Here is a 17151-nt window from a genome sequence, read left to right on the forward strand (position 1 = left end):
ATTATTACTGATACTGTATAAAACAATCTACTTTACTGGTTGTTTCACTAGACATGAAGTATAATACATGATATACTGGTTACTACTGATACTGTATAAAACAATCTACTCTACCAGTTCTACAGATATCTGTGTATTGTGTTCTGTGAACTACATTCTGAGCGACCAAAAACTGTGGTAGTTATTCACAAAGTATTGAAAATGGAAACTCTTGTTGTGTGAACTGAAATAAACTGAAGTAACTAAACACAAGATATTAAAAAGTGGATGTGACACTGTAGCTGTGTGGAACTGAATCTAGTTTGTAAAAATTTCAAACAGAGTATGTTTTATTTCAGACTGGGTTACTCTGATGGGAATATAAGTAAGGAAGTGTTACCTGTCCTTCTGATAAAAATGTTTCTATCTATGGATTACTATGAATCTTATAAAAATACTGTCAGTTTGCATAGAATTTTCATCCATATAAGAAGACCACTGGGAACATAATATTTTCATGACTTGTAAAAACTATATTTACTGATGTGATTCATGCACATTTATAGATACAATAACTATTCACGTATTTATGACAAAAGTATAAAAGAACATGACTACTTATTTTCAAAGTTTTCGTGTTTTACTTGGCTTTATGGTTAACTCTTCCATTGAAAATATAAGACATATTATTTCATAAAATCTTTTAGTGGATTATATACGTTGTTGTAATTACATATGATAATTTTAATTCCACTGGTAAATAGTACAACTGAGCCCACAACACAAACAGCTGAGTTCATTAACTGGATGAGTTCTGTGTCCATCCTTGTTCAAACTGTGATTTGTTCTTCAAAAGGTAGGAAGCAAGATAGCCAATGGGATCAAGTGGTCTGAAATTTAATATAAGCATATTTATAACATATTACAATGTACTGTTTAACAATATCCAATAAAAACAAACTTCTTGCAAGCAAAAACAAAACTGAAAAATCAGATTTTTCCTGATCTGAGTGACTACTTCTATGTCACCCACTATGATTCAATCAGCCCTGAGGGCAAAAATGTTAGAAAATAAACTGTTACTTCATAATGTTGCTTTAAATACTCTATTTACATTTAAAACTTATCAATAAAAACTTTATGTACTTAATTTTATACACAAACATGAATCAAAATATCCAAATTGTGATTTCAGCATTATTACATTACACTTAAAACAAGTGGTATCTACATGATAAAATGACACTTATAGCCCCAGATAAGGAAAATACTTATAAACAAATCGTAGTAAAACTAAAACAACAATATCTTAATTAATTTTAGTCAATGTGTTATCAGCATATAACAAGTTATTAAAATAACATTATATAACAAGACATCAGACAAGGTAAAAGTTGTAATAGTGTTACCTAACAAGACATCAGGCAATGTAAAAGTTGTAATAGTGTTACCTAACAAGACATCAGAACAATGTAAAAGTTGTAATAGTGTTACCTAACAAGACATCAGGCAATGTAAAAGTTGTAATAGTGTTACCTAACAAGACATCAGAACAGTGTAAAAGTTGTAATAATGTTACCTAACAAGACATCAGAACAATGTAAAAGTTGTAATAGTATTACCTAACAAGACATCAGAACAATGTAAAAGTTGTAATAGTGTTACCTAACAAGACATCAGACAATGTAAAAGTTGTAATAGTGTTACCTAACAAGACATCAGACAATGTAAAAGTTATAATAATGTTACCGAACAAGACATCAGACAATGTAAAAGTTGTAATAATGTTACCTAACAAGACATCAGAACAATGTAAAAGTTGTAATAATGTTACCTAACAAGACATCAGACAATGTAAAAGTTGTAATAATGTTACCTAACAAGACATCAGAACAATGTAAAAGTTGTAATAATGTTACCTAACAAGCATCAGAACAATGTAAAAGTTGTAATAATGTTACCTAACAAGACATCAGAACAATGTAAAAGTTGTAATAATGTCACCTAACAAGATATCAGGCAATGTAAATGTTGTAATAATGTTACCTAACAAGATATCAGGCAATGTAAATATTGTAATAATGTTACCTAACAAGATATCAGGCAATGTAAAAGTTGTAATAGTGTTACCTAACAAGACATCAGAACAATGTAAAAGTTGTAATAATGTCACCTAACAAGATATCAGGCAATGTAAATGTTGTAATAATGTTACCTAACAAGATATCAGGCAATGTAAAAGTTGTAATAGTGTTACCTAACAAGACATCATATAATGAAAAAGTTGTAATAATGTTACCTAACAAGACATCAGAACAATGTAAAAGTTGTAATAATGTCACCTAACAAGACATCATAACAATGTAAAAGTTGTAATAATGTTACCTAACAAGACATCAGACAATGTAAAGTTGTAATAATGTTACATAACAAGACATCAGACAATGTAAAAGTTGTAATAATGTTACCTAACAAGACATCAGACAATGTAAAAGTTGTAATAATGTTACCTAACAAGACATCAGAACAATGTAAAAGTTGTAATAATGTTACCTAACAAGACATCAGACAATGTAAAAGTTGTAATAATGTTACCTAACAAGACATCAGAACAATGTAAAAGTTGTAATAATGTTACCTAACAAGACATCAGACAATGTAAAAGTTGTAATAATGTTACATAACAAGACATCAGACAATGTAAAAGTTGTAATAATGTTACCGAACAAGACATCAGACAATGTAAAAGTTGTAATAATGTTACCTAACAAGACATCAGAACAATGTAAAAGTTGTAATAATGTTACCTAACAAGACATCAGACAATGTAAAAGTTGTAATAATGTTACCTAACAAGACATCAGAACAATGTAAAAGTTGTAATAATGTTACCTAACAAGACATCAGACAATGTAAAAGTTGTAATAATGTTACCTAACAAGACATCAGAACAATGTAAAAGTTGTAATAATGTTACCTAACAAGACATCAGAACAATGTAAAAGTTGTAATAATGTTACCTAACAAGACATCAGAACAATGTAAAAGTTGTAATAATGTCACCTAACAAGATATCAGGCAATGTAAATGTTGTAATAATGTTACCTAACAAGATATCAGGCAATGTAAATATTGTAATAATGTTACCTAACAAGATATCAGGCAATGTAAAGTTGTAATAGTGTTACCTAACAAGACATCAGAACAATGTAAAAGTTGTAATAATGTCACCTAACAAGATATCAGGCAATGTAAATGTTGTAATAATGTTACCTAACAAGATATCAGGCAATGTAAAAGTTGTAATAGTGTTACCTAACAAGACATCATATAATGAAACAGTTGTAATAATGTTACCTAACAAGACATCAGGCAATGTAAAAGTTGTAATAATGTCACCTAACAAGACATCATAACAATGTAAAAGTTGTAATAATGTTACCTAACAAGACATCAGACAATGTAAAAGTTGTAATAATGTTACATAACAAGACATCAGACAATGTAAAGGTTGTAATAATGTTACCTAACAAGACATCAGACAATGTAAAAGTTGTAATAATGTTACATAACAAGACATCAGGCAATGTAAAAGTTGTAATAATGTTACCTAACAAGACATCAGAACAATGTAAAAGTTGTAATAATGTTACATAACAAGACATCAGAACAATGTAAAAGTTGTAATAATGTTACCTAACAAGACATCAGACAATGTAAAAGTTGTAATAATGTTACCTAACAAGACATCAGGCAATGTATAAGTTGTAATAATGTTACCTAACAAGACATCAGAACAATGTAAAACTTGCAATAATGTTACCTAACAAGACATCAGAACAATGTAAAAGTTGTAATAATGTTACCTAACAAGACATCAGACAATGTAAAAGTTGTAATAATGTTACCTAACAAGACATCAGGCAATGTAAAAGTTGTAATAGTGTTACCCTAACAAGACATCAGAACAATGTAAAAGTTGTAATAGTGTTACCTAACAAGACATCAGACAATGTAAAAGTTGTAATAATGTTACCTAACAAGAGATCAGAACAATGTAAAAGTTGTAATAATGTTACCTAACAAGACATCAGACAATGTAAAAGTTGTAATAGTGTTACCTAACAAGACATCAGAACAATGTAAAAGTTGTAATAATGTTACCTAACAAGACATCAGACAATGTAAAAGTTGTAATAATGTTACCTAACAAGACATCAGACAATGTAAAAGTTGTAATAATGTTACCTAACAAGACATCAGACAATGTAAAAGTTGTAATAATGTTACCTAACAAGACATCAGAACAATGTAAAAGTTGTAATAATGTTACACAATAAGACATCAGACAATGTAAAAGTTGTAATAGTGTTACCTAACAAGACATCAGAACAATGTAAAAGTTGTAATAATGTTACACAATAAGACATCAGACAATGTAAAAGTTGTAATAATGTTACCTAACAAGACATCAGAACAATGTAAAAGTTGTAATAATGTTACATAACAAGACATCAGACAATGTAAAAGTTGTAATAATGTCACCTAACAAGATATCAGGCAATGTAAATGTTGTAATAATGTTACCTAACAAGATATCAGGCAATGTAAATATTGTAATAATGTTACCTAACAAGATATCAGGCAATGTAAAAGTTGTAATAGTGTTACCTAACAAGACATCAGAACAATGTAAAAGTTGTAATAATGTCACCTAACAAGATATCAGGCAATGTAAATGTTGTAATAATGTTACCTAACAAGATATCAGGCAATGTAAAAGTTGTAATAGTGTTACCTAACAAGACATCATATAATGAAAAAGTTGTAATAATGTTACCTAACAAGACATCAGAACAATGTAAAAGTTGTAATAATGTCACCTAACAAGACATCATAACAATGTAAAAGTTGTAATAATGTTACCTAACAAGACATCAGACAATGTAAAAGTTGTAATAATGTTACATAACAAGACATCAGACAATGTAAAAGTTGTAATAATGTTACCTAACAAGACATCAGACAATGTAAAAGTTGTAATAATGTTACCTAACAAGACATCAGAACAATGTAAAAGTTGTAATAATGTTACCTAACAAGACATCAGACAATGTAAAAGTTGTAATAATGTTACCTAACAAGACATCAGAACAATGTAAAAGTTGTAATAATGTTACCTAACAAGACATCAGACAATGTAAAAGTTGTAATAATGTTACATAACAAGACATCAGACAATGTAAAAGTTGTAATAATGTTACCGAACAAGACATCAGACAATGTAAAAGTTGTAATAATGTTACCTAACAAGACATCAGAACAATGTAAAAGTTGTAATAATGTTACCTAACAAGACATCAGACAATGTAAAAGTTGTAATAATGTTACCTAACAAGACATCAGAACAATGTAAAAGTTGTAATAATGTTACCTAACAAGACATCAGACAATGTAAAAGTTGTAATAATGTTACCTAACAAGACATCAGAACAATGTAAAAGTTGTAATAATGTTACCTAACAAGACATCAGAACAATGTAAAAGTTGTAATAATGTTACCTAACAAGACATCAGAACAATGTAAAAGTTGTAATAATGTCACCTAACAAGATATCAGGCAATGTAAATGTTGTAATAATGTTACCTAACAAGATATCAGGCAATGTAAATATTGTAATAATGTTACCTAACAAGATATCAGGCAATGTAAAAGTTGTAATAGTGTTACCTAACAAGACATCAGAACAATGTAAAAGTTGTAATAATGTCACCTAACAAGATATCAGGCAATGTAAATGTTGTAATAATGTTACCTAACAAGATATCAGGCAATGTAAAAGTTGTAATAGTGTTACCTAACAAGACATCATATAATGAAACAGTTGTAATAATGTTACCTAACAAGACATCAGGCAATGTAAAAGTTGTAATAATGTCACCTAACAAGACATCATAACAATGTAAAAGTTGTAATAATGTTACCTAACAAGACATCAGACAATGTAAAAGTTGTAATAATGTTACCTAACAAGACATCAGACAATGTAAAAGTTGTAATAATGTTACATAACAAGACATCAGGCAATGTAAAAGTTGTAATAATGTTACCTAACAAGACATCAGAACAATGTAAAAGTTGTAATAATGTTACATAACAAGACATCAGAACAATGTAAAAGTTGTAATAATGTTACCTAACAAGACATCAGACAATGTAAAAGTTGTAATAATGTTACCTAACAAGACATCAGGCAATGTATAAGTTGTAATAATGTTACCTAACAAGACATCAGAACAATGTAAAACTTGCAATAATGTTACCTAACAAGACATCAGAACAATGTAAAAGTTGTAATAATGTTACCTAACAAGACATCAGACAATGTAAAAGTTGTAATAATGTTACCTAACAAGACATCAGGCAATGTAAAAGTTGTAATAGTGTTACCTAACAAGACATCAGAACAATGTAAAAGTTGTAATAGTGTTACCTAACAAGACATCAGACAATGTAAAAGTTGTAATAATGTTACCTAACAAGAGATCAGAACAATGTAAAAGTTGTAATAATGTTACCTAACAAGACATCAGACAATGTAAAAGTTGTAATAGTGTTACCTAACAAGACATCAGAACAATGTAAAAGTTGTAATAATGTTACCTAACAAGACATCAGACAATGTAAAAGTTGTAATAATGTTACCTAACAAGACATCAGAACAATGTAAAAGTTGTAATAATGTTACACAATAAGACATCAGACAATGTAAAAGTTGTAATAGTGTTACCTAACAAGACATTAGAACAATGTAAAAGTTGTAATAGTGTTACCTAACAAGACATCAGGCAATGTAAAAGTTGTAATAGTGTTACCTAACAAGACATCAGAACAATGTAAAAGTTGTAATAATGTTACCTAACAAGACATCAGAACAATGTAAAAGTTGTAATAATGTTACACAATAAGACATCAGACAATGTAAAAGTTGTAATAATGTTACCTAACAAGACATCAGAACAATGTAAAAGTTGTAATAATGTTACATAACAAGACATCAGACAATGTAAAAGTTGTAATAATGTTACCTAACAAGACATCAGGCAATGTAAAAGTTGTAATAATGTCACCTAACAAGATATCAGGCAATGTAAAAGTTGTAATAATGTCACCTAACAAGACATCAGACAATGTACAAGCTGTAATGTCACCTAACAAGACATCAGACAATGTGCAAGCTGTAATGTCACCTAACAAGACATCAGACAATGTGCAAGCTGTAATAATGTCACCTAACAAGACATCATAAGGATATATAACCTGTAATAACGTTACCTCACAAGACATCATAAAGATATACAAGCTGTAATAATGTTATCTCACAAGACATCAGAACAATGTTACACCAAGAAATAATGATAAATGTAAATTATCATACACCACAATTACAAATAAAAAAATCTCTTTAATTACAACCAATGTTAATAAATAACACAGTTACTTACCTCTCTTTAGCCAAGGCTGACAAGCTCTGTAACAGAATGGGTACAACAGTGGTATCAAGATATTGTCTTGTTGGCAAGGTCTGAAGGTCTACCTTGGGCTTTTTATTTAGACCATCACTGCCTTCTTTGTCAGCTGTCATAACTTTCTGTCAGTGAATTCAACATAATATGTCACTAAGCATTCTAGATATTTGTCTCAGTGTGAGTTTTGTATTCCAGTTTAGTTTACATGTCATATTAAATTTGTGTTTGAAACTGAATAACGATGTAACATCTGTTCACCGTATTCAACAAAGGAACCCCCAACTTGCCAGTTTTCACTTTTAAAATTTAAATATCCTGAGTGTATGAAAGATATGCTGTTGGCTACTCATGACCTAAACCAGTGTATTAAATACCCTGATGGTGTTACTAAACCAGTGTATTAAATACCCTGATGGTGTTAGAAAATCAGAATCATAAGAAACTTATCACCTTTACATACAAGTTCCAAAAACCCATCAATTTGACTGATGTTTACCATACATTTTTATTTATATCAACATACAATTCTTTTTTTTGTATTACAAGTAATCTGTAATTTCACTGTAGATGTCCAGTGTTATTTCTTTCTCCAACTGAGCTCTCATCTCTTACTATAACAGAAGCATGTTTACCAGATGATGCGACTTACTATAACAGAAGCCTGTTTACCAGATGATGTGACTAATGTTCAATATGAGTTATCTGTAATAATATCAATTCTTGTGAGAGGTAGTGTCTACTTGTCTGTCAGTTTGACTTACTACAACAAAACTGTTTCAGCCTGATGCTAGTGACACACATAGAACAATGAAAGGTAAGTAAATACAATGAAAAGTTCAAATGTGTGTGCAGCAAATGTTGAAAGCATTTAACCTGCGTGGATTGTGCTATTTATTTAGTTTCATTTTATTCAATAGGAGTTGCTTACTTTTCCACAGTTCTTTCAGGAACATGTAGTGTTTAAAATAATTTACCCACCAGTTTATATTTCAAACCTTGTATATACATTTATAGTTTTTATTACTATCGGCTAACTTTTCCCATGTTTGGTTTGTTATAGTATTTAAATTACTCAATATTGTTTGCACAATTATTCTTTTTAATACGGTGCTTCACATGTAATTACACTCGATGTTTCAAAAACAACTTTTTAATATGGTGCTTCACATGTAATTACACTTGATGTTTCAAAACAACTTTTAATCTGGTTTCACATGTAATTACACTTGATGTTTCAAAACAACTTTTATCTGTTGCTTCACATGTCATTACACTTGATGTTTCAAAAACAACTTTTTAATATGGTGCTTCACATGTAATTACACTTGATGTTTCAAAAACAACTTTTTAATATGGTGCTTCACATGTAATTACACTTGATGTTTCAAAAACAACTTTTTAATACGGTGCTTCACATGTAATTACACTTGATGTTTCAAAACAACTTTTAATCTGGTGCTTCACATGTAATTACACTTGGTGTTTCAAAAACAACTTTTTAATATGGTGCTTCACATGTAATTACACTTGATGTTTCAAAAACAACTTTTTAATACGGTGCTTCACATGTAATTACACTTGATGTTTCAAAAACAACTTTTTAATACGGTGCTTCACATGTAATTACACTTGATGTTTCAAAAACAACTTTTTAATACGGTGCTTCACATGTGATTACACTTGATGTTTCAAAAACAACTTTTTAATACGGTGCTTCACATGTGATTACACTTGATGTTTCAAAAACAACTTTTTAATATGGTGCTTCACATGTAATTACACTTGATGTTTCAAAAACAACTTTTTAATACGGTGCTTCACATGTGATTACACTTGATGTTTCAAAAACAACTTTTTAATACGGTGCTTCACATGTAATTACACTTGATGTTTCAAAAACAACTTTTGAAATGAATGAAGTTATTTATTTTCATTATGTCAATACCAACACAGTGATATGTAGTGTGAAAATAACCACAGTATTACAGTCCTAGATATGAGTGAAACCTAGTTGTTCCAGTGTTAAAGTGGATCTAGCATGGGAGTACATGATAGTACTTGACAGCTAAAATATGACAAGTTGGAAAAATACTATTACATACCTGAACAGACTCTGATGATACAGTGCTGGCAGCTATGTTTTCTGTTACAATTTGAGGTTCATTAGCACTTTCAGTCTGTGAAACTGTGTGAAACAAAAATTGTTATATAGTAAGGTTAATGTTTTCCTTAACTTAAATATAGTCACCTCTTTGCTTACAGTTGTTATCACTGTGTCTGTATTTGAGATTTAATGCATTGCTTGAGCTATCTATCACTTAAGACATGTGGTGCAACATAAACAGAATTAGATGTCATTGTATGACAAATGTTCTCCACTAAGAGAAAGGTGACACATACTCCAAGTATGGATCCCCATAAACACCTGCACTTGAAATGAACTTAATTCTTTGATAATAGGGGAGGTTTATATGTACATATGTATTGTAAGTGCACTTTGAGGTAAAGAAATGTTAACTTTCAAAACAGTATTTTTACCTCTTCACAGAGTAACTTGAATCTCACACTGAGTTGGTGGAGAGATAGGTGTAATTGTGGAAATCTAAATGAGCTTCCTTTGTGGAAGGCAACTGAAGTGGAATGTGCAACCTTATAGTGAGAGTTTATTAGAAGGACAACACACATGGGGTCCCACATCCATCATCATGGAAGGTATACTCTTCATCCAAATGAGTGTAGGAAAAGAAGGCAAAATGAGCTGATGTGTCATAGGTGTCAGTGGAAAAAACATGAAAACTAAGCATCTACACGTAACAAGTTGGCCAGATATAAGATGTAACATGAGTAGATCAAATCATACAGCCTGGTATATGTTCTGTTGTACAATTTACTCACTTACGCACAAGAAATAACTCCCATAAGGAAATCATTTTGCTCAGTCTGGCTGGCCAAACTGCCAGGAAAATGGCAGAATAAATAACATACCAGCAGCTAAGAACTGGTAGTTGCAAAGGTCTCCTGTGCTTCCCTCAATGACTGGAAGGATATTGTATAATGGAGATGCTGAAAAGGCACTCACCATCATTATCACAAAAAACAACTTGAAAAACCAGCTTATAACCCCATCTCAAAGGTGGCCATTTTACACAAAAAAGCAAATGGGTTTAATGATTTCTGTTACCCCTGACTCAATGTAGGTTTTAAAAGAAGGTAAATATTCTGTGAGGCAATGCCAGCCATCAAATGGGTTTTGTAAAGTGAATGGGACATAATAATAAACAGGTAAGGACATAAGAGGCATTTATCTGAAGAAAGGTGATAACATGAGGGAAAGAAAACCTATATATGGTGAAGATAAGAGAAAATGGTGTATGGAGTAATCCACATTTCAGATTGGAAAATCCTGTCCAAAGGTTAATGTTTGAAAGTGCAAAGCCAGAAAGTGAATCAAATAGGGCATTTGATGTGACATGTTACAGCTCACAACCACTTCTATTCAAGGAGGAATAGACAATGTTGATGACTGATAAAACCATCTAGTAAGTGTAGAGGAATAAGAGGGGTCTCATGTTAAAAATAACTATTGTGGAAACCCCTAAATGCTGCCATGTGTAACAAGTAACATCTGATATACAAATTGATCGAGGCCAGTATGACCATAAAGATCCAAGAATGATGGAAGAGGTATGATCTCTCTCCTAAGAAACCTAAGTTTTAAGAAGAAATGAGTGGTTAGGGAAAATAATCAAGGGAAATCTGTCAATCAAAGTACAAGAGACATCCAGTGCATAAAGATCAGATCTGTGATGACAACTAACAAGAAAGAGAAGGAAACAGGTTTTGAGAGATGGTACAAGGAGCAAGTGGCAAAAGGCTCAAATGGAGTCTGAATAAAAGTATGTAGAACCAATTAAGATTATGGTTGTGCAAAGGAACCAATCAAAGGGTTGAAGAATCATGTAGAAAGAACAGGTATAGAAAAGACAGAATCACAGAAAAAAAAGCAGTTTATAAGACCTAATAACCTATAATGGTAAAAACTAACAACCCTTGGTCAAAAATCAAGGTAGAGAAGACCAAACAAAGGGTAACAATGGAACCTATAATGGTAAAAACTAACAACCCTTGGTCAAAAATCAAGGTAGAGAAGACCACACAAAGGGTAACAATGGAACCTATAATGGTAAAAACTAACAACCCTTGGTCAAAAATCAAGGTAGAGAAGACCAAACAAAGGGTAACAATGGAACCTATAATGGTAAAAACTAACAACCCTTGGTCAAAAATCACGGTAGAGAAGACCAAACAAAGGGTAACAATGGAACCTATAATGGTAAAAACTAACAACCCTTGGTCAAAAATCAAGGTAGAGAAGACCAAACAAAGGGTAACAATGGAACCTATAATGGTAAAAACTAACAACCCTTGGCCAAAAATCAAGGTAGAGAAGACCAAACAAAGGGTAACAATGGAACCTATAATGGTAAAAACTAACAACCCTTGGTCAAAAATCAAGGTAGAGAAGACCAAACAAAGGGTAACAATGGAACAGCTAGGTAGCAGAGCATCAAACATTGCACCACTTATATTAATTGACAAGAGTTAGCCAAAGAAACCCGATCAGCAAATTTCAAACTCATTTGTTTCTCTTTCAACTGGGAGTGTTATCTTGCATGTAAAGAGCAAAAGATGTAAAAGTAAGATAAAGGTAGAGGTGATTTAGATGCCAACTGAAGAAGAAACCAAAACTGAGTTTGCCAAAAAGGAGCTACCAACAAGACCTGAACAAAGAATGTCACAAAAAAATATCAAGATACACGAGAGAAAACAAAGAGGATAAACATACAGAAAGAGTTGAGACCAGTCCTGGCTAAGGGCATCAACAACCAGAGCTGATGGGTGAAATACAGAGCACTAGATGAGGGGGAGTTTGATACTGAGAAAATTGGCAAAGACAGTGATCAATGGCATACTCAAATGGGAAGAAATCCATTGAAATGTCTGAGAGTGGAAAAAACCATTCAGTAAGAAGAACCTTGTCTGGTCAAGAATATGACAGGTTACTAGACAAATGATGCTACTACATTCTCTTCTCAATGATTCACTCATAAGAAAGGACAGTGGACTGAGACTTTTTGCTCAAATCCCACTAAAAAAGCCTAATGTAAGCCCAGTCTAGAAAGGTAAAATGTTTCAGAGATTAAAAGTCTCTAAAAGAGGTAGAAGCTTTTGTAGAAGAAGTAAAATAAAGACAAGAAGAGGTGACTATATGTTCTATATCTCACAGAAGATTGGGGGAAGGCTGAGCCTGATGGGGTCAAAAATTAAAAAAAAGACTCCATGATGGATTCCGGATGACTTGGAAAACTGACCATCTAATTCAAATGAACTACCTCTTAGAGGAAAAGCAATGTGGTTGAGAAGACATCCTCAGAAGAAATGCAGAGAACACCAGCCATCAGTTTAATAACAGATACAAAGTCCTAGGCAATGAATATGGTAAACAAAATGCTTCCATAGCTCAGCTGAAGAATTAAATAGCTAAAGTAATATCAAAGGGGAAAGCCCAAAACTGGTACAACATATCCTGGTGAATGAAATGAAGGAAGCGATGTGTGGATAGGGCAAACACAATATTTCAAATGTGGCCTAACCAGTGACTTGTATAATGAAATTATAAAACAGAATGGAGAAAATGACCTCCATTGCCTCCAAATGCAAAAAACACTGAGGACTGAAAAAAGGAGAATTGTTTTTTAAATTTCGTGCAAAGCTACAGGAAGGCTATCTGCACTAGCTGCCCCTAATTTAGCAGTGTAAGACAAGAGGGAAAGCAACTAGTCATCACCACCTACCATCAACTCTTGAGCTACTCTTTTACAAATGAATAGTGGTATTGACCATCACATTATACTGCTTCCATGGCTGAAAGGGCAAGTATGTTTGGTGCGATGAGGATTCGAACCCGAGGCCATGTTGGATCCAAAAGGAGAAAAAGAAACAGGAAAAGAGAACATAAAAAAAGATGGTCTATAATAGCCTAAACAATCCACCAGTCAGCTGCAAAACAGATAAAAACTGTGAACATAAAACAAAATGATCCTACACAGAGTCTGAGCTGAGAGAGGGAGTCACTAACATGCAACAGCTAGTCCAATAGGAGGATTGACAACAAAAAGAGGAAGAGTAACACAAAGGTGGAGGATTTTCAGAGGGTCAAGGAATAAAGATTACTCATGATGCTGTGAGAGACAAGAAATAAAACAGGAGAGAAGGGACTGTGATAGTCTCCAAAACTTTAGAAAAACCCCAAACACTTCAAGCTGAAGAAAAGAAGACAGACAGAGGTAATTAAATTAAGAATGGGGAAGACAAATAGCATACAAAAAACATTACATCACAGAAGATCCCAACCAGAGAGAAACCAAGTCAGCAGGAACAAGACAGGAAGAAGATAAAATGCTGGGCAAGGCACTGGGAGGAACCAAATGTAGGTCGCCAGAAAGACTATCAGGATCACAGTGTAGGCCTACAGGTTGGACACAACGAGAAGACGAGAGGTGGGTAAGAAAGAGGCAAAGACGGGAATAATTGAGCCAAGGAAGGTGTTTGGGAGTAAGAGGTTCAATCTCACACGTGGGTAAAAGGGGATTCTGAGACGAAAATTGGGAATAAGCCATGGCAAGGATAGGCATTTAAAAGTAGAAACAAGGTAGAACCAAAACTTGTTCAGATGAACAAATATGACTGAGAGAGAAAAACTATGTAATCCTCAGTGTAACAGTGCAGTAAGGAAGAATTAACATACATAACAGAAAGTAAAGAAACCTCAGAAATCTAATCCACAAGGAGATTTGGAAGCAAAATATTGTCCTCAACAGGTAAAGAGAAACATTGTGCAAACTTTGGATGTGGAAACAGCTGACTAAAGTTGTCATCTTTTTGGTGAGGTTCAGAAAGATAAGAATGCACTTCGCATACAAGAACAGGGAAAAAGAGGCAAGGAAGGCATTAAAAACCCACAACATCAAGAAATATGATGTTAACATCTTCAAGAGTCAACAGGGGAAACATCACAAGAACCAAGGATGTAGTAACAATTGTCACATGATTATTTATGGTCATTCTAGAACTTTTTAACATCACTTTGTTTTAACAGCAATAGTTTTAAGTCAAAGTTAAAACAAACTAAAGAGAAATCACTGTTAACACTGTGAAAAGGTAACGTGAAATATAATTAATCTAAGCATCTAGGATAAGGATGAAGTTAGTGGTCATGGGAATCCACCACACATGGAAGATGTGTCACTCTTCTATTAGTGGATGGTTTTTGTCACATTATACACCAGTGTAGTTTGTGTTATGTCTGAAATGGAAGATAACTCAGAGCAATGCACAAAAAACAAATATAAATTGTGCAGGGAATTTGTTGATTAGTCATGGATCCAATTCTGTACAAAGAACAAAACCAATATACACATTACATATCATTTTTTAAAACAAACTGTGTACTTGAGTAGGATAGAAAAATAAAACTATATGCTATTATAACCTCTAAGAAACCATGTACCGTATCTCTAATTTAACCACAAGGTTATGAAAACAGCAATCCTTTAATTAACAAATTACTATTAATAATGACGTTATCCAAAATGACAATGTTATTCAGCAGACGTGTCTCTAAAGAGAAACATAACTTACAATTTTATTGTCATATATAAAACAACACAAACACGTGTATTAAATATTTTATAGTGCATGAATCTGTTTGTACACCAACCTTGTTACAAGGTCTTAAAATCATAACTTCTTATCTTCACACTTGGTTTAAAAATTCTTAAAATTATAAAAATTAATATGCCTATACCAGTATAACCACAGAATTATCTATTATCTACATAACACTAAATATCACCACCAAGTGGTTTCTTTCTCTCTTAAGTAAACAAGCAAAGATTATTAAGTTACACTCAGTTCCAAATAATAGAGTACAACTGTTCCTACCTTCAACTGAGAAATAAGTTAAGCTTTTCAGAAAATACAAAGACAGTGTTTTTCTTTCTAAAGATAATAACTGGAAATATAGTTAAACTGTAGTCCCCATACCACTTGGATTATGTTCCACAATAAGGACTGTGTTTATATATTATAAAAACAAACTATATTACGTTTATTTCCTAGTTCCTTTAGCACACGGATTACTTTCATTCACTATTACACAGAATTACATATTCATATCAAATACCAGTTGAAGACAGATTAGCACATAAAGTTCAAGCTTTTATTTATTTATAATCAATTGATAATATTTTAACATTTATATCTAGCCTAATTTCATTGTAACATTGTCTTTAGTACCAGACGAAGGCCACCTGTTTGAAATGTTACAGAAATTAAACCACAGGTTTTCACTTAAACATGTCAATATATTCCTTATTATAATTTATCTAAGTTTCTTGTCTTCCTGAATAGCATTCATCCAAGTGTTACTAATTAGCACTTTCTTTAATTGAAGAATATATATACCATATACAAAAATATACATATATATAACACATACAAAACCCAGAAACATTCAATGTACATATTAAAATTTTGGTCCATTTGACCTAAAGTATATGTCATTGAAACCTTCAGAGCAAAGACCAAAATTTAATTTTCACATAACTAATTCAGGTATTCCAAATGAACACTTAATATTTAATATTACTAAAAAAATATGTTGAAAATTAATTAACTTTATTGTGTCTTCTAGTTATAATTGTCATTTTAGTAAGCTAAAATAAATTCTATATAATTTGTAAGTAGTGTTAAGGTATAGCATGTGTGTTATCATAATTTGAACAAATTTTGACGGGAATAACCTTAACATGACAGTAAGGGATCTTTGGTGTAATGACTGATCAGTCTCTCAGGTCATCCAAGCAGTGTACTGTTAGTGAAGGCTAGGTAAACTGGATTTTAGTTGTATCGACAGAAGTATTGAACACAAGCCTAAAGAGGTTATAATGTTATTGTATAAGTCCGTTATTAGGTCGTATTGGATGACTGTGTTCACTGTCGCCGTTCCTTACCTTAGAATAGATACCAAATTGTTTGAAAAGTTTCTAACAAAGTTTACTAGGACAAAACCTGGAATGGAAAATAATAGGGTGGGTCTAATACGTAGCTGTAAAGGTAATCTTGATGTATCATAGTAAGGTATCGAACTTGAAAATGTCATAAACTTTACTGGTTGTGCTACTACTAGAGTCGTAACGGTATTTATGAACAAAAAGAGGCTCGTAGCTTGTATTATTACAAATTACTATGTCTGTTCAACTTTCAAGTTCAATTTCAATTCCAAAGTTTCTGATCATCAGTTTGTGCGTTAAAGTAATAAAATTGTAACAAATCACATTTAATGATAAAACATATTTCAGTAAATTACTTTACAATACCCTTACATAAATTATAGTGATGTATATTACATATACATAATTACAAATAAAACCGTAAAATTATATTAATGCTACTTAGCATCGTACGTTCACTATCCGCCATTTTCACATTGAACAATTAGTGATTCAAATATTCCGTTGGTGTATGCGAGTTATGGAAAGAAAGAAAAAAAAAGAAGAAAACAACAACAAAAAAGAAAAA

At 31.9% G+C, this 17151-nt stretch overlaps 1 protein-coding gene across 1 annotated transcript; it reads right to left on the minus strand.

The window, feature by feature from the left end:
• Nucleotides 1-491: 491 nt before the first annotated feature.
• On the minus strand, nucleotides 492-17151 carry LOC143226901 (protein dpy-30 homolog). Its single transcript, XM_076458439.1, has 4 exons — nucleotides 17037-17151; nucleotides 9612-9694; nucleotides 7486-7631; nucleotides 492-869 (listed from the first exon to the last, which is right to left on the minus strand). Exons 1-4 carry the CDS (start codon nucleotides 17050-17052, stop codon nucleotides 779-781), a joined length of 336 nt encoding a protein of 111 aa, XP_076314554.1. The 5' UTR covers nucleotides 17053-17151; the 3' UTR covers nucleotides 492-778.

Source organism: Tachypleus tridentatus, chromosome 9 (assembly GCF_004210375.1).
Source record: "Tachypleus tridentatus isolate NWPU-2018 chromosome 9, ASM421037v1, whole genome shotgun sequence".
Classification (NCBI taxonomy): Eukaryota; Metazoa; Arthropoda; class Merostomata; order Xiphosura; family Limulidae; genus Tachypleus; species Tachypleus tridentatus.